Source organism: Dipodomys merriami, unplaced genomic scaffold (genome assembly GCF_024711535.1).
Source record: "Dipodomys merriami isolate MVZ:Mamm:240054 unplaced genomic scaffold, mDipMer1.0.p SCAF_259, whole genome shotgun sequence".
Classification (NCBI taxonomy): Eukaryota; Metazoa; Chordata; class Mammalia; order Rodentia; family Heteromyidae; genus Dipodomys; species Dipodomys merriami.
This window is the reverse complement of record NW_027204037.1, coordinates 1,311,620-1,330,931: the sequence shown is the minus strand read 5'-3', so window position 1 is coordinate 1,330,931 and position 19,312 is coordinate 1,311,620. Positions and strand designations below refer to the sequence as shown.

General features: G+C 37.6%; 1 protein-coding gene across 1 annotated transcript in view; it reads left to right on the top strand.

The window, feature by feature from the left end:
- Positions 1 to 19,312, top strand: part of LOC138836770 (anaphase-promoting complex subunit 4-like) — a 46,669-nt gene that overhangs the window by 20,821 nt on the left and 6,536 nt on the right. The window contains 12 exon segments of the mRNA XM_070035420.1: positions 757 to 840; positions 2,610 to 2,696; positions 3,455 to 3,519; positions 4,628 to 4,729; positions 6,915 to 7,048; positions 8,576 to 8,600; positions 8,983 to 9,038; positions 10,802 to 10,848; positions 12,551 to 12,634; positions 12,893 to 12,949; positions 14,874 to 14,967; positions 18,872 to 18,969. Coding sequence (XP_069891521.1) covers positions 757 to 840; positions 2,610 to 2,696; positions 3,455 to 3,519; positions 4,628 to 4,729; positions 6,915 to 7,048; positions 8,576 to 8,600; positions 8,983 to 9,038; positions 10,802 to 10,848; positions 12,551 to 12,634; positions 12,893 to 12,949; positions 14,874 to 14,967; positions 18,872 to 18,969 — 933 coding nt within the window.

Here is a 19,312-nt window from a genome sequence, read left to right as displayed (position 1 = left end):
GTGAATTTTCAAACAAAGTAGAACAAAAGGATAGAAGATGTGAGGACTGCTTAGTGTCTTCAATAGCATGCTGTTCAGTGTTCCAGAGCACCCTAGACATAGAATTCACAACAATGGTAGTACACATTTGTGTCTTAAGGCTGAGCAACTGTGATCACCAGGCTGTATTTGTGCTATAATAGAGCAGCTCTTTTTTTTTCTGTGAAATTTGTAAAAGTTTTTTTTTTTTTTTTTTTTTTTGTCCTGGGGCTTGAACTCAGGGCTTGGGCACTGTCCCTGAGCTTCTTTTGCTCAAGGCTGACATTCTACTACTTGAGCTACAGTGCCATTTTTGGCTTTTTCTGTTTATGTGGTACTGAGGAATCAAATCTAGGGCTTCATGCATGCTAAGCAAGCACTCTACAACTAAGCAACATTCCCAGCTAGTAATAGATTTTTTTTTAATGACAACTTCTGTGCGATACAACTGGTAAGGGATATTTTCTTTGTTTTTACCAGTAGTATTTTAATGCCTTTTGATGCCTTCCCTTGGTTCTGATGCCTCCAACTTGGTTATGTTTCAAAGGGGACAGAATTATGATTTGGTCTTCCTGATACTTAGTTACATCTTTGCTCCTCTTTAAGTTAGAGGATGCACACGTGTGCGCATGCACATGTGTGTGTATGTGTGTGTGTGTGTGTGTGTTTTACAGGAACAATTTATCTTTAAAAAAGTAAATACATCTGATTATGACTCAATTTATTCTTGTTTTTCAGCTTGAAACCAATCTGCTCTACTCCTTCTTACATGAAGTAACTCAGATGGCCAGGAAGTTTATTCACATTTCAGCTCTGTTGCAGGTATTTATTCATCACTTGCTTTCTAGTAGTATCTACTGTAACATTTGTAATTTTATTTTTTAAAACTGACGTCAGTTGGATGTCTATTCTGCTAATCTTACAATATTTATTAAAGCCAGAAAAAGTAATTTAATTAATCTACTCATCCAATCCTATCACCTCCAAATGAAAGGGAAAAAATAGTCAATCTTTTAAATGTTCCTGTTAATGTTACTTATACTTTATTGCAAATAAAATAGTCTTTTTATGATTTTAGGTTTTGATCATAACAAAGATACCCCAAATTAGTAGATAATTTTGTAGGTTAGCAGTTTGGACTAAACTCAGCCAGAAAGTTGTGGTGATCTGTACCTGGTATGGCTCATATCACCCAGCTTGATCATGCAGCTGATATGTGTCCCTGGCTGAAGTGGCTTTGCCTCTGCCCTGCATCCCTCATCTTCTAGCCAGCTAGTCCTGGGCTGTTTCTAGGGTAGTGGCAGCAAAGGTTTCAAGAGTACACATTGAGGGATGGGAATGTGTCTCAGTGGTAGAATGCTTGCCTCACATGCATGAAACCCTGGGTTCGATTCCTCAGTACCATGTACACAAAAAAGGCTAGAACTGGAGCAGTGGCTTAAGTGGCAGAGTGATAGTCTTGAACAAAAGAAGCTCAGGGACAGTTGCCCAGGCCAAGTTCAAGCTCAGGACTAGCAAAAAATTAAATAAATAAGAGTGTAAGTTGAACTGTGGTTGGTGGGACACTTCTATAATCCAGCAATTGGGAGGCTCAGGCAAGAGTATTATAATATCAACTTGAGTTATGTAGCAAGCTTGGGCTATATAACAAGATCCTGTCTCCCTCTCCGTCCCCTCAAAAAAAAGTGCAAGTCAAGATGTATAAACAACTTGAAAGCCCTGGCCTCAGCAGTGTTTTTTCTGCTATGTTCAGTTAGAGCAAGTTATAGGGCAGCCAGGTGCAAGGTGAGGAGAATAAGTCAGGATAGAAGAACTGTAAAGAATTCAGGCCATTTTTTTCATTATTGTTCTACCACAGCCATTAATTTACTTGATGGCAAATGTAACTAGGTGTCGAAATCTTTTAAGGGTCCTCTGACAGTTTAATAGTTGAACAAATTAACATTTTGACAGTGTAATAAAACACAGCTTAAATAATAAAATGTAAAAGATGTTTGTTTTACTAGGTATAGAAATGTTCTTTTGAAATGAAGGAAGGGGTAACACTGTGCAAAAAAGAAATGTACTCATTACCTTTCTTATGTAACTGTAACCCCTCTGTATATTACCTTTACAATAAAATTTAAGTATAAAAAAAGTTCCTTTCTAAAGTTCTAAGAATCATTGATTCTTTGGTAAAAATAGTTGTTACCAAACAGTTAGACCCTGGTGGCTTACACCTGTAATCCTAGCTACTTAAGAGGCTCAGATCTTAGGATCATGGTTCAAGGCCAGCCCAGGCAGTAAAGTCTATGAGACTTTTAGCTCCATTTAACCACCAGAAAATAGGAGGTAGCACTGTGGTTCAAGGTGGTAAGGAGCTAGCCTTGAGCAAAAGAGCTCAGGGACAGTCCCCAGACCACAAGTTCAAGCCCCACAATTGGAAAAAAAAAAAAAGAAGTTACCAAAGGTTAGCTATGGTCTTCTCTTTTCCTTTGGCTTAACTAAGTTAATTAGGGTGGTTGAAAGTAAGTTCTGGATTTTTTGTGACCTTAAATAGCACATATTAGGTAGAATGTGGGTTTAAAATATTTTTTTCTTTTTGCTAATAGTATATAAATTTGTCACTGACATGTATGTGTGAAGTATGGGAAGAAATACTGATGCAGATGGATTCTCGTCTCACTAAGTTTGTGCAGGTAATGTAACTGATATTTCCTGTGGAAAGAGTTTAAAAGTCTATTTGCTTTATATGCTATATGAGAAAGGTCAGTTTAATTTATGAAATATTAAGACCATAATTTCTTCAGACAGCTTGGCCTAATGACTATTTTCACAGAAAATATTTGCAAAAAGGAGTCTATATTAGGTTTTGTTACTATAACAAAGTACCTGAACTTGGGTAATGTATACAGAAAAGAGGTTTATGTATCTTCCAGTTTTGTAGACTAGAAGTCCCAGATTGTGTGGCTCTGTTATTTTCTTCCTCTGGGAGATGGCATCTTGGCAGAGGGATCACTTTGTGACGCAGGAACCAGAAAGTGGAGAAGGGTGGTCTTGCTCTTTTAGAATAACTCACTCTGCAGGATCTAACCAGGTTCCTATGAGAACTACATTTTCTTCACATAGCAGCACCCTCAGTGACCTAACCACCTCCCAGTATGCCTTACCTCTTAAAGATTCCACTACCTCAGCAGCATCATAATACATGAACCGTTGGGGGACAAACCATATCAGATCCATAGCTGACTCTTCCACCATTGGAACAACTTAATGCAGTGGGTGTGCTTTGGGAATGAGGAAGCTATTGAAACAGCTGACTGGTTGTCTCCAGTCACTGAACCTCAGATATTTCCTGTATATAAGGGCTTGAGAGAAGACAGAGGAAAGAACAGTGAGTAGATGTACTTTATAAGCTGCAAAACATGTACCACATATTTCTTTTTATTTTATCTAGGAAAAGAACATAACCACATCAGTACAGGATGAATTTATGCACTTGCTGTTGTGGGGGAAGGCAAGGTAATAAACTCTTCCTTTTCCTCCCTTCTCCCCCGATTGGTTGTAGGGCTTGAACTCAGGGCCTATGTGCTGTCCTTAAGATCTTTTCGCTCTACCACTTTGAGCCACATCCCTGCTTCCAGTTTTTTGAGTGGTTAACTGGAAATAAGACTCTCACAGAGACTTCTCTGTTTGGGCTGTCTTTTTTTTTCTGTACTGGAGCCTGAACTCTGGGCCTAGGCTCTGTCCCTGAGCTCTTCAGCTCAAGGCTAGCACTCTACCACTTGAGCCACAGCGACACTTCAGGCCTTTTCTGCTTATGTAATGCTGAGGAATCCAACCCAGGGCCTCATGCATGCAAGGCAAGCACTCTACCACTGAGCCCAGCCCTGTCTGGGCTGTCTTTGAATCACAATCCTTAGATATCAACCTCCTGAGTAGCTAGGATTATAGGCATGAGCCACTGATGCCCTGTTTCACCTCTCTCTCCCCTTTTTAAATCAATTGATTTTAAAAGTAAATAAAAATGAATAATTCATTTGTCCAAATGAAATAGAAAATTCTGGTATAAAAAGAGTATTAGGAGTATAGATCTCCAGGTTTTTTGATACACCCTTTTGGGTTAATGTGATCATTTTGTACAGAAATTTTAGTTTTTATGTTGCCAAACTAAACTTTTTCTTTTTGGTATCTTAGAACTTTCCCCATCTTAAGCGCATGAAAAGGTTAATCTGTATTTACTTCTGGAATTATTTTTTATGGTTTTCATTTATTCCCTCCCGTGTTTCAGATGTGATTTCCATGGTGCTTTGTGGAAACCTCTGCCATCCTTTTCCTAAATGCTTAGATTGGTACAATATGGCTTAGTGAGCATTGCCCTTTGCCTTACTAAGCCAAGTCCTTTTTAATATGCAGTGTATCCTCATGTGTACTTAAGTGTGTTAGGGTTATTTTTTTGTTTCTTTTTGTATACAAAAGAAAGTTGTATTTTTTTAAGAAAGTTTTATTTTTGTTGGGAGTAGTTTTACTTTGTTCCAAAATCTTGTTTTTTTCTTTGAAATCTATGATTTTAAGCAATGTGTACAGATTTTAGATGGAGAAATGACTAAAACATCCTTTTACATTGTAGTGCTGAACTTCAGCCCCTTTTGGTGAACCAGCTAACTGTAAAGGTGCTGTTAAAGTCATCATATTCCAGTATTCAGAAGTTGGTTATAAGTCATTTGCAGAGGTATAAAGATGATGGACATTGCTTTGGTCTTTCTGAAAATTTACCTTTATTGTCTGGCATTTTCTTCTGGAATCTTTCCTAGCTGAATTTTTTTTTTTTTGTCAGTCATGGGGCTTGAACTTTGGGCCTGGGCACTGTCCCTCAGCTCTTCAGCTCAAGGAGAGTTTTCTACCACTTGAGCTACAGTGCCACTACCCTGAAAATTTTTTAATAATAATTTTTAGTGAGATTAAGTGATTATATAAATGTCACAAATTTCATAGTACTGTAGGATAGTGATATTTTGTTAAAATCACAAACACATTTTAACCTTTGCAAGGCAAATTGTCATTATCTTGGTCTATAAAGTTTGTGAATTCTATGAGCTTTGACAATATTTCTTCTGCTTTGGGTGATAAATATATTTCTTTCCTTTTGCTTAGTGTTAGCTGTTCCCTCTTTCCCTCTCATCCCTCCCTCCCTTGAGTTCTTTAGTTCATTTTCATCAATGCCCAGTGTAGCTGATGGGTTCCTCTGTTGTATTTTTTCACCTGTTTCCCTCTGATTCCATGCCCTCCTCCTAGCTTCCCTTAGATGTGTGCACATATATACCCCATATGAGGTCAAGAACATGGAGTCATTTAGAAATTATATGGCAGATTAAGTAGATGTCCTTTGTTTCTTGAGTCCTGTTTACTTTGTCGTATTTCCTTGCGTTTTGGATTTTAACATCCTCATATCAGGAAGAACATGTGCTATTTGTCTTTCTGCTCTTGTCTTACCTCACTCACACTGATTCATTTTAGTTCCATCCATTTCTCTGCATCTGGGTTGTTTCTATATCTTGGCTATTGATTGTGAATAGTGCCTAGCTGAAATTTTTGCATTGGCATTTGAAGGGGAATCTTGGCACACTCAAGGGTAAAGATTATTTCTGCTTCATGAAATAATTTTTCACTATCTTTTCACCAAGCAAGTCTCCCATCTGGATCCCCCCACTATACTATAAGGTATATTTTGAAATAGGGCATATATTCCTTTTTTTGTTCCACAGAGAAAATTGAGTATGTTGTATATTTTATCTTGTAAAACATATTGTGTATTTTTCATTCAACACCCTAGAATTTTGTTCTGAGTCTCATTTTACCAGGATGAAACTGAATTAGTTATATGTATGGCCCAAAGATAGTACATGGCAGAGCCACAATTCCTTTTAGTGTTCCAGGTCTCGTGTTGTTCCTATCCGTAGCTGCTTGAGTGACAGTTTTACAAGCGGATGCTGAATGTTCAGTTTAAATTTGTATACAGCCCGTTATGTAATGCCTTCTGCACTGGTCTTTCTATACTTTGTTCCACAAATGTCTGGTCTTTTTACTCTTCTTTTTCCTTTTCTTGCAATGCTCTGGGTCAAAACCAGGGTCTTGTATATGCTGGGCAAGGATTCTACTAGTGAGCTATATCCTCATCCCTGTAGAATGTGTATTCCTCAGTAAATCCAATAGAATACCTCTCACAGATGCTCCTGTTCCCTTCTTTTTGATCAGTCCCCATATTTTTTCACCAGTCCCCATATTAACTCATATTACACTTATACCCTTGTCCTATGCATTCCCCTCAAGGTATTTATGGCCATTGGGAAGATTACACTGTATGATTGTGTGGTTGAGACCTGTCTCCCCTGTTATGCTGTAATTTCTGTGGTCACAAGGACCTGATTCTTGTCAGCTTTCTGTCCCTAGCATCTAGCACAATGTCTGACACAAAGTTGGATCTCAAAAACTATTTGTTTAGTATCGGATAGATATGGGTGAACAAGATTGCCTACTGGCTCTCTTTAAAGTGCCAAGATTGGGGCTAAGGGGTAGCTTAGTGGTTGAGCACTTGCTAGCTTATGCAAGGCCCTAGCTTCATCCCTAGCATTGCGCCTCCCCTCAGATAGTGCCAGGACTGTGAAACACAATTTGTTCATATAAAATTTAATCGTATTGTCATGTATATTCATTTCAGTAGATGATAGCCAGATGATTGTGCTTATGTTTATAGAACTAGAGATACAATTTTTTTAATGGCAAGAAAATTAAATAGTTACCTTAAATTTTTATTTCTGAAAAATTGGAACTGTCTACCACTGCCTACCACCCTGACTAAGTAATGATACTATGTCTCCTGTGACTAAGTAATGATACTATGTCTCCTGTTGTGCTAGTGGCTCAGAGTCTTTATTGTATTATTTGAGTGAACTGAAAGGAATGGCTTCATGGAAGCAAAAATACAAACCCCTTGGACTGGATGCTATGGGAATTGAAGGTAGTGATTTAATTTCTCAACAGAATATATTAGGTATAGTTTACTTATTTAACAAGGACTATTTCTTTATATTTTTTATTTCCTTTTAGATGCTATTGATTGTGAATATTTACATTTGAAATTAATAAGAACCTTACACACATACCTGTAATCCCAGTGCTTGGTATGCTAAGGCAAAAGGATTGTAAGTTTATTTAATCATACAAAGAGTTTCAAGTCTATGAAATTTAACTTTGATTCAGTTTTTAATCTATTTATATTTGGCTAGTATGTCCAGTACAGTAAGATACAGTTTAGGAATACATTTTACTTTCTCTTTCTGTTGAGCTGTTTTTCTTTTCTTTTCTTTCTTTCTTTTTTTTTTTGGTGCCAGTCTCAGAACTTAAACTCAATTCCTGAGTGCTGTCCCTGAGCTTTTTTTCTCAAGGCTAGCATTCTACCATTTGCTCCATTTCTGGCTTTTGGTGATTAGTTGGAGTTTATGAATCTCCTGGATTTTCCTGTGTGGGCTGTCTTTGAACTGCAGGCCTCAGATCTCAGCCACCTGAGTGTCTAGGATGAGGCGTGAACCGCCACAGCACCAAGCTTCTCAGACTCTCTTGTCATTCCTGGCTGTTGGCTCTTTGAGCTTTCTGCACTTGGCTTCTCCTGGAGAACTTTGTCACTCACCAGTATTCAGTACTTCTGAAACTAGTTTTAAGTTGTTCTTTACTCTTTATTTTTCTAAGTTTATAATACATATGCTTCCTCCTGTTCACTGTCATTATGATTGGGCTCTAGAAAGTGAAAACCCCAGCACTTGCTCAGAAGACAAAGTGAGAGGAGAAATGACATTGCTTTTCCTGTGTTTTGGAATATTTTTGGAATTTACATTTGCTGAGAGCAAATATGATATACTAAGTTTTCTAGGATTACCTCTCACGATGAATAGAAAGTATTTAACTTCTTGATCCTCTTAAGTAGAAAAAATGTCACTACGAAGGGTTACAGATGGAGGAACAGAGCAGTGGGGGAGGGCTTTAGTGTGGTCTGGTTGTGTTAGGTAGGGGTGAAGGTATTAGTTAGGTAGAACACAGAAAACTTTGTTTTTCACTGGTGCTGCAAGAGAATGTTAGTTACCTTACTTGATAACATAGGAGTGCTGCAATCTTTGATTTCCTAGTAGGGTGATTGATACTGATCCACCTCTCAGTGATATTATGAAACATAAAAAAAATACTTGTACTGCTGGGAATGTAGCTCACTGGCACACTGTTGTCTAGTATGCACAGGCTCCCGGTTCAGGTCTTAGGACCTCAAGGAAAATCAGTACAGGTATTATTTGCTTACTGTAATTATCACATAGAAGTAAACTTAAAGAGTTTATAAAAATTGAACTCATCTCTGTATTCAGAAAGTTCACCAAAATGAAAATGAGTTTGATTTATAATACTTAACGTTTTTTCATTTGTGTCAAATCCAAGAGAGTTCAATTTTTGAGACCTCATTTATTTGTTGGACTAAAAGATTAGTTTCATAAAATGATGTCCAGTGGTATCAGACATTGTGACATAACATAAGTTTATAGTAGTAACTTCCTCTTGGAGTCAGTTTTTTTTTTTTTTTTACTGATTAGTAATTTTTTAACAAAAAATGTGGGAAAATTTTTTCCTCACTTACTTGCAGAGTTAGGAAAAGAATTCATATGTCACAGAATGCTGGGAAAGATTCAGTTTTTTGGAAACACAGTTACAACCAGATAGTATCATTTATTTGCTTAATTTTTGAAAGAATCGAGATGTGTTTTGTTTTTGATTGCCTTAATTTTAGGAATGTAATAATGTTTGGCTTGTAAAATCTGCTCTTCTAAGGGCTTAAATCCTGACAAGACAAAGAAGAACAGTAAGGTTTATTTTACTCTGTGACAGTTGAACAGTACTACATGAACTGCACATGACTTTTTTTTTCTGATTTGTTTATCTTTTCAGAGTTATAGACATTAGTATAAAGAATTTCAAGGCATTTTTCCAGTGGCTTTCTGTGGGTAAGTTAACTTTAACATTGTTGTTTTAACACTTTTGAAAACTGTGGAAATACATCTTAGATTTGAATTAGTCTGTTAAAATTTCAAATACTTATAAAATAGTATAATGAGCCTCCTTGTTTCCTTCTTTCACCCAGCTTCAACTGTTGTCCATCTATGGCAGTCCTATTTCACCTACTCCATGATTCCCCCATAGAAGTATTAAAGCTAATTTGTAACACCTGTGCCCCTTACACTCACTAGTACAGTGATCCCTTACCTATCTTGGGAGTTAAGTTCCAGACAACCCCGTGATAAGTGAAAATCCCATGCTCTATTGTGGTTCATTTATTGCTCTGGAAAGTAACTACCTGATAGGTGAGGGATCACTATTTCTGGTTTGTTTCGTTTTGTTTTTTAACCCTGGGATGCAATGAAGCTACAATACAGCGAGGGACAACTGCATTTCCTTAGGTTAAAATTTAGTGTTTGAGCCCTTGCTATATATTGGGCACGGGTATAAGATTTTCAAAAAGCCCTTCAGTAGCTTGTGTTACATTTTACACTCTGTTCTTCAGTCTCTAGAGCTGTGTGGTCCATGGTGGTAACCACTAACTAGCCTGTGGCTGTTGAATTGATGGAAATCATCTAAAATTACACATTTAGTTATGTAGTCAGGCTAGCCTCTTTGAAGTTCCTAGGACTCACAGATGATCACTGACAGCACAGAACTGGGATCTTGCTATTACATTTTCATGGGCAGTGGTGCCCTTGCTAAGTGGTACACAGACTTCTTTAGGACTTTCTTTGTAATGCCACTACGTCTTTGCCATTGGGTAGGCAGTTTAATTAACAAATACCTGTTGACTTCACATGAGATGGTTTGATCACCACTCTGAGGTACTTGCATTTTTTTAGGCCCATTTATACTGCTATTTTTGTGAAGTATATTCTTTAAATAATGAAACAAACATTTCTCTCCAACATATGCAACATTTAGTTTTATGTCTCATATTTGTTAAAATTTAGAGTGAAATACAAGATAAATTCCTTTTGATATGCTAATACTGCAAAGTGTCCAAATGTTCAGTTCTAATATTACAAAAGCAGACTTTATGCTTATCACTCTACTATAGTTACTTTTGTTTAAAACCTGAATGTGATCTTAAGTTACTTGAATTCTTGGTTGGATATTTTTGTTTGTTTCCTTTTTTTCAACTATATGATTGATAGTTGGAATAGGGAACTGGAGTTTTTTCAGGCTAGCTTGTTGCAGATCTGAGTTTTAATTAGAATAAATTGCAATATTAAAAGTAGGACTTTAGAAATCCTTTCTCTGATGGGATTAGTGGTTTAGTTTTACTTATAATTATTGCGTGCTCTAACTAAGCATCAGCAGTAGAAGAGCAGTGAGTAACGGCTCAGTTCTTATCTCCAGAATGTGACACTGTTGTCACCCTGGCTTTGTCACTGACACAAGGTTATAACTTTGTTGTCTTTTTTTTTGTAAAATGTAATTTCCATGAAGGCATTTTTACTGCTCTGTCCCCAGCAGCATAATCAATAAGGTTTTGTTTGGGGTGAGGACCAACAATCCTGAATATATTTTAGATCCTGATTAAGTCAGATTTTAGTTCATACTAAATTGTTCAAAGAGAAAGTTTTTTGTAGTAAAAAGAAACTGTTCAAATGGAAAATTTAGTTCAGTAAACCTCATTTGGTCTTTGAGGTATATCTGTAATAAAAATTACATTTCAAGATAATTTTTAACTTTGTATTTCCAGCCATGTTGAGAATGACCGAAGACCATGTGCTTCCTGAGCTGAATAAGGTATGCACAGAAGTACTTATGGCCAGCCCTGTGTGTCAGCAGGTTCCATCTCAGTAGATTCAACCAACCACCAATGAAAAATATTCTGAAAATAATGCATCTGTTCCAAACATATGTACTTGTTTTTCTCTTTACTATTCCTTACACAATACAACAATAGTTATTTACATCGTATTAGGTGTTACAAGCACTCTAAATGGGATTTAAAGTGTACAGGAGGATGTGTTTTCTTATATAAAGATCTTGAGCACCTGAGGATTGTGTTATCTGTGGGGGTCTTAGAACCAATCTCTCAGATAACAGGGGACACCTGTGTAATTTCCTTACCTATTGTCCTGATTGAGCTCAGCCTTGCTCATGGTTTTGGTACTCTTACAGAGTTAGATAACAGGACGTTGGTCTTGTTATCTAAATAAATTTGAGTGGTTGCATAATATTTTCATCTCGCGGAATACTGTTACGGATATTTGAATTTACAATTTTCATGTTTGAATGAGGTTGTATAATTCTTACAACATAGCATCCTTATACTCTTTAACTGCCTTAAGTCTTTTTATTATTGTGAAAATATTGTACAGAGGGGGTTACAATTACATGGGCAAGATAATGAGTACACTTCTTATCAAGCATTGTAGCCTCCTCCTTTGTTTCCCCTTCCCATCCCCGCTCCCCCACTTAACCCTCCTCCCCCCCCCACCAAAGTTGTAAAGTTCGTTTTCGACATATGACTTGTACATCTCATTTTTTTTAGTCCAGTCGTGGGGCCTGAACTCTGGGCCTGGGCGCTGTCACTCAGCTCTTCAGCTCACGGCTAGCGCTCTACCACTTGAGCCACAGCGCCACTTCCAGCTTTTTTTTTTGCTTATGTGGTGCTGAGGAATCGAACCCAGGGCCTCATGCATGCAAGGCAAGCGCTCTACCACTGAGCCACTTTCCCAGCCCTTGTACATCTCATTGTAGCAATGGGTCCACCTGTATCCCTACTTAAATGATTTGTTTTTTTCCCTTCCCCTCCACAAATTATAACAACATCAAATACAGTGATAGCAGGGGTTATTCCGTGGGGGGGGGGGACATACAAATGAACAAAGAAATAATCTTATAAATGTGATAGGAACAATCGCATGAAAGAAAAAAAAACATTTGAATACATATCTTAGGGTTCATTTCCCTAACATCAACTTATCTGACCTTTTTGGCTTGACTCAGACATATACTAAGTATTGAAAACAAGGGAAACCATGGGACCTATGTTTCTTTGGGCCTGGCTTCCTTCACTTAATATAATTTTTTCCAAACCTTTCCATTTCCTAACAAATGGGGAAATGTCATTCTTTCTGATGGAGGCATAGAATTCCATTGTGTATATATACCACATTTTCTTGATCCACTCCATCTACTAAGGGGCATTTGGGTTGGTTCTATATCTTATGCCTTAAGTCTTAAATGCATTTTTATTTTCCTTGAAATATAAGTACTTAAATGTTGTACCTAAGTTGAAGCCTGGAAATGAGCAGTTTCTTTCTGTGAGGATGTGGAAAGAAGCATTCCCTGAAAGCGAGCTTAGAGAACAGCCAGCCTCCTCCTTGCTCTCCACAGCCCACTCACCTGCACCCAGGCCCAAACTGTGGATTCAGGCAAATTATTGGGAAGCTTTCTTTTTACCGTGATTTGTTTTCTTTTTGCCCCTTTTTGTTAATAGATAACTCAGAAAGATATCACATTTGTTACTGAATTTCTTACTGAACATTTCAATGAGGAAAGAAATAGCTATTTTTACAATTAAGTCACTTTGAAAATAATCACAGCAAAGATGGTTCATGGTTAAAAAGTAATGAGCAATTACTTTTATAAAAAGACTAATTTTAAAAAGACTAAACATAAAGTCTATAAGTAGACTTCTGTCTGTATGTATCTTACAATCTGCAAAAAACTAAATGCAATGGATAGCTGTTTTATAAAATACATATTGAGTTTGTTAATTTTAAGATTATTTTCTTAATATTTTGAGCTTTTAGAAATAAACTATGTTTGTTCTTTCTAGGCTCCAGACTTTTCTAATCGAAAAAGAAAATACTTTAATGTTGAAAAAGTTGGTCAGGTATGGGCTTTCTATTGAACTTGGTTTGATTTTTAAGAACGAATTTTAAGACTTTGTACTGTTAATTCATATTATCTAAATTTTATGGAAAATAATACAATGCCAGTATAACTGGCATTGTTGTTTATTTTCTCAGCTGTCTTTGATGTCCAGCTTAATAGAAGACAGCTAATTTTAATGTCTACCTATGTGTTTATTCTGTTTTAATATGCTAATTTGCTTAATGTATATAAGGAAAATCTAACTTCAAGCAGGTGTGTGTCCTTGGAAAGGAGAAAGTACTGAACTAGTTTTGTCCTTTAACTGAGGATATTCTTTAATATTATACAAAATCCTTCCAAGTGTTGGTCTCTTGGAAGTTTTTAATGTGGAATCTAAAATTGTGTTTAGTAGACACTTCATACTCAGTTTCATTAAAAATCTCTCCATCTTCCTTGCACTTTGAAAGGCACTTTTACTCATGCTTGTTTTCATAGCATCATAACTTGGTCTTTTTAGAAATATTGGTTCTGTGGCTTTTACAGATCTTTTTAAGTACTGACGCCTTCCATTATACATTATAAATATGTGACTTCAGTCTACTCTAATCAGTCTTTAGTTACTGTGAAGCTGTCAGGCACTCAGTAACAGATGCAGGTGCCAACATTTTGAGTTTTGCTTAAAAGTTGCTTTTTTTTTTTGAGACAGGGTCTTGCTCTATAGGCCTTAAACTTGTGATATTCCTGCCTCATCCTCTTCTAAGTGCTGGAATTACAGGCCTTTAGAACCAAGTTTAGCTGAAATGTTATTTGCAATAAATATTTTAGGTTGTTTTGTTCAAAGTCACTTTATTTTCAAAAAAATACCTGCCAAAAGTAAGAGTTTGAGGGGGTAGAGGGATGGATGAGTATGCATGTTCAAAGGGGTAACATTGACCAAGACATATTTGTCCATAAGCTGAACCATGGCAACTCCTTGTACATCTATTTAATAAAATAAATAAAAATTTTAAAATTAAAAAATACCTCACAAACATCTAAGTATGAAGAACCAGTTTGTCCCCTAGTCTTTTGTTTCTAAGTAAAAATGGAATGTCATTTTTAAAATATTTATTTATTTATTATTGTGAAAATACTGTACAGAGGGGTTACAATTACATGGGCAAGATAATGAGTACGTTTCTTATCAAGCATTGTAGCCTCCTCCTTAGTTTCCCCTTCCCATCCCTTCCCATCCTCCCCCTTGGAATGTCATTTTTTATAAAATGTCTGCCTTTACAACTGAAACAAGACAGTTTCAGTTTTTCTTCAAGACAACTTTGCATGCTTTGATGTGTTGTAAAATCACCCGTGTGCCTCCTAACTCTGACTCAAAAAACGTTAAAAGATCTGCCATCAAGACTTGAGAATTAACAATTTAATAGTTCTATCAGGATAAATGAAACTGAATATGTGACAAAGAACACAAGAATTTGGTCTACTAGGTGAGGGGTGCAGGTACTGGCTGTTCTTTCTTCCACACCTTCAGTGCAAATGTTGACACCGTGAAAGGGCAAGTGACACCTTGGCACTAAAGCTGGCATTAACCTTGTAGTCAATGGAAGCATGCTGAGCACTCTCAGGGATGGGGCTACACTGTGAGAACTGCCCTTGTGGAGCATACTGTCAGTTGGTACTTGTAAAACTAAAATATAGCCCTGATAGGTAAGGTTAAAATATATCTTGAAAATGAACCACAAAATGTAAACTCTGGTTTCTACATTTACTATACTCTGACCATTTAAGTCATTTTCATGTTGTCTAGAATTTGTCACCTCACTTAGAAAAATAATGTACCTTCAGAGAACCTGGCAGTACAACAAGATAACTTAGTAACTAGAATAATGTTAAATACAGATTAGAGCCTGAATCATTGCTTAACTGAAAAAAATTTAAACTATTTTTAGTATTTGAAAGATGAAGATGATGGCCTTGTGTCACCCCCTAACACGGAAGGAAACCAGTGGTATGACTTCCTCCAAAACAGCAGCCATCTTAAAGGTACTTTATGAACCAAGCAGATGTTGGCCATGTTTATACATATTTGAGATTAAAGAGTAACCTCAAAATTTGTCTAATTTCTTCAGGCTTACTTGGCATGTCCATTTTATTTGATTAGAGAACAGCATTTTAACAAGTAGAGTATGATGTCACCATGATAGATAGAAAACACCCTGAAATTAACTGTGCTGTGGTACATTAACTATGCTGACACTAAAATTATTTTTTCCCTCCTGACACCAGCCAGTTATGATACCAGCTGAAGGTCCTGCAATGCAATTCATTGCAATTATGACACTGAGCACCCACAATGATCATTAGCCTCCAGAGGGAGGAAGGCTCAGTCTGCTAGACTCCTCACATCACATCAGTCCCAAGAGCTAGGTTCCCTTACCCACACCTCTGTGGGACTTGACTATGGGACATATGTCCCAACTTTCTCCCTTAAGTTGGCATAGCTTCCAGACTGGTGTACAATGCTCAGGAACACATTCAGCTTTCCTTTCCAGACTGTTTGTAATAAAAATTTAACTTGGGCATAGCCCAGTGGAAAACATCATTCAGGGTTTGATATGGAGGAAGAGGCCACAGCTTTTAGATCCTCCCAGCACTCAACATGTTCATCAACCAGGGAGCCATCCAAACCTCCCCAGTGTCTTTTTTTTTAATTATTAAGAAGGTTAGTAAAGAAGGGTTATGGTGGGCTGGGAAGTTGGCTCAGTGGTAGAGGGCTTGCCTTGCATGCATCAAGTCCTGGGTTTCATTCCTCAGGACCACATAAGCAGAAAAAGCTGGAAGTGGCTCTGTGGCTCAAGTGGTAGGGTGCTAGCCTTGAGCTGAAGAGCTGAGGGACAGCTCCTAGGCACAGAGTTCAGGCCCCAGGACCAGAAAAAAAGAAAAAGAAAAAGAAAAGAAAAGTTATGGTTACGTAAGGCAGGTAAAGATTACATTTCTTTTTTTGACAATGTCACCCTTTCCCTTGCTCTCTCCCAGTTTGTCTTGGGTTTTTGATGGAGGCTTCATTATAATGATTTAGTCACTGGGGTAGAATTCAACCCCAAGCCCCGATTCCTTTCCTGCAGTCTGGCAGATGGAGCTGAAACTTATAAGCTTCTGGTTAAGGCATAGACTTTCCACGCCACCCAACCCTGAGGCTTTGCAGGAACCTGCCAGAGTGGCCACATTAAAATTGGCCATCATGGGCTGGGAAGATGGCTCAGTGGTAGAGCGCTTGCCTTGCATGCCTGAGGCCCTGGGTTCGATTCCTCAGTACCACATAAGCAAAATGAAAAAAGCCGGAAGTGGAGCTGTGACTCAAGTGGTAGAGCTCTAGCCTTGAGCTGAAGAGCTGAGGGACAGCGCTCAGGCCCAGAGTTCAGGCCCCACAACCGGACCCCCCCAAAAAAAATTAAAATTGGCCATCACATTTACTACTCAGGATATCTGGGTTTCAGGAGCTGAGTTTTGGGAACTGGCGACAAAGGCAACATGTTTTTCTGTAATTACCTAGTATGTCACCTCTTGAACCTTAAAGTGCTGAAATGATTATTTTTTTTTACCTAACACAGCTGGTAAGGGAAGTGCTGAGTGTGGGAGAGACAGTCTCAGAGCCATTTGAGCTGGTGGGCCTGAGTCACAGCTTGATTCACAGCTCTTTTCATCCCAGGCAGTTCCAGAGGCCCAGTAGGCCTCTTTGTTTTTTTTCCTTTTAAGTTGGAGAATAAGATGAGTTCTTATGGATATTGTAATACTGTATAAAAAAGCCATTTTAAAATAAAAAGCATACTGAATACAACAGCAAAAAAGAAACAAAGCTAGCAGTGGCAGAGTATCCTGGACTGCTGCTGCTATCACATTGTGGCAGAGTTGAGAAGAAAGAACAGGTTTCAGTACATAGCTTATGGTTTCCAATGCCTTCCATTTTTCTAATAGCCAATAGCATTTTACTGTTGGGCTTTGGTGTAGGACTAAGCATGAGAAGGACCAAGCGAATGTAGTTGTATTAAGTGGACTGGATTGAAGGGAGATTCTGGTCATTTATTTTAACAAGGTATGTCGAAAGTATAATGAGAATTCCACCATGAAAAAGTATGGACTATAGTAATCAAAACAGCTTGGTATTGGCATAAGAACAGACCTCAGGACCAATGGAATAGAATTGAAAACCCAGAAATGAACCTACAGACCTATAGCCATCTAATCTTCAATAAGGGAGCTAAAACAATAGAATGGAAGAAAGACAGCCTCTTCAGTAAATGGTGCTGGCAAAATTGGTTAACTACATGCAGAAAACTAAAGCTAGACCCTTATATATCACCCTGCACCAGAATCAACTCCAAATGGATCAAAGACCTTGAACTCAAAGCAGACACTCTGAAAACATTACAGGATGGAATAGGAGAAACCCTAAGTCTCCTTGGCTCAGGCCGAAATTTTCTGAATAGAGACCCGGAAGCACAACAAATCAAAGAAAGGTTGGACAAATGGGATTGCATAAGGTTGCAGAGCTTCTGCAGGGCAAATGACATAGCTAGCAAGATCAATAGAAAGCCCACGGATTGGGAGAAGATCTTTACTAGCCATACAACGGACAAGGGTCTCATATCTAAAATATACTTGGAACTCAAAAAATTAAACCACCCAACAACAAATTCCTCAAAGAAACAACTGCCCAATAAATAAGTGGGCGAAAGACTTAAAGAGAAGCTTCTCTGAAGAAGAAAGAAGGATGGCCAATAGACACATGAAGAAATGTTCAACATCCCTAGCCATAAAAGAAATGCAAATCAAAACAACATTGAGATATCACCTCACTCCAGTTAGAACAGCAAAAATCAAGAACTCTAACAACAACAGATGCTGGAGGGGATGTGGACAGAAAGGAACCTTACTTCATTGTTGGTGGGAATGTAAACTTGTTCAACCACTTTGGAAAGCAGTATGGAGGTTCCTCAAAAGACTTCACATAGATCTCCCCTATGACCCAGCAATCCCACTTTTGGGCATTTACCCAAATGTTTACAAACAAGACCACACTAAAGCTACCAGCACAACTATGTTTATTGCAGCATTATTTACCATAGCTAAGATATGGAACCAACCCAGATGCCCCTCAGTAGATGAATGGATCAAGAAAATGTGGTATATATACACAATGGAATTCTATGCCTCCATCAGAAAAAATGACATTTCCCCATTTGTTAGGAAATGGAAAGGTTTGGAAAAAATTATATTAAGTGAAGTAAGCCAGGCCCAAAGAAACATAGGTCCCATGGTTTCCCTTATTTGCAATATCTAGTATAGGTATGAGTCAAGCGGAAAAGGTCAGATAATATGATGTTAGGAAAATGAACCCTTAAATATGTATTTTAATGTTTTCGTTTCTTTCATGCATGTGTTTCTAATGCATTTATAAGATTATTTCTTTGTTGCTTTGTATGTTCCTCCCCCACAGTGTAACCCCCGCTTTCACTATATTTGATGTCAGTATAACATGTGGAGGAGATGGGGACAAACAAGTCGTTTAAGGATTCAGGTGGACCTGTTGCAACAATGAGAAGTACAAAATGTCATGTCAAAACCAGCTTTACAATGTCGGTGTGGGGGGGGAGGGGGTATGATTGGGTCGGGGGGAGGGGGTGGCTGGGAAGGGAGGTGAAGGGTAAACAAAGGAGGAGGCTGCAATGCTTGGTAAGAAATGTATGCATTATCCTGCCCATGTAATTGTAAACCTTCTGTACAGTATGTTCTCAAATAAAATAAAATAAAATTTTAAATTTAAAAATAAAAAATAAAAAAAAATAAAAAAAGAAAAAGTATGGACTGCCTCTGACAATGGATTATTTTCTCCTAATCATTGGTTTGCTATAGTTTTTGTTTTGTTTCTGTTTTTGTCTGAAACCAGAAAGCCCTTTGCTGTTTCCTTATTATGCTCGAAAATCATTGCATTTTGTGAAAAGGCAAATGGAAACCATTATTGATCAGTGTTTGCAAATGACAGCAGTAAGTTGGGAAGAAATGCATGTCTTCGTGTGGGAACAAGAGTATAGTATGTCTCGTCTATGTAAATGAACATATATATTAGGATAAATTGTAAAAATGCTGATATTCAACTCGTTTTGATTGTCAAAATTGGCAGTTTCTTATGGCTTGGTTATATCCATAGTTAATTCCTTATATAAATTTATTTTACTTTATGTATTTTTAAAATTATTATAAGGTAGGCACTTATGGCTCATGCCTGTAATCCTAGCTTCTCAGGAGACTGAGATCTGAGGATCGAGTTCAAAGCCAGCTAGGGCAGGAAAGGCCATGAGGCTTATCTCCAATAAACCACTTAGAAAAC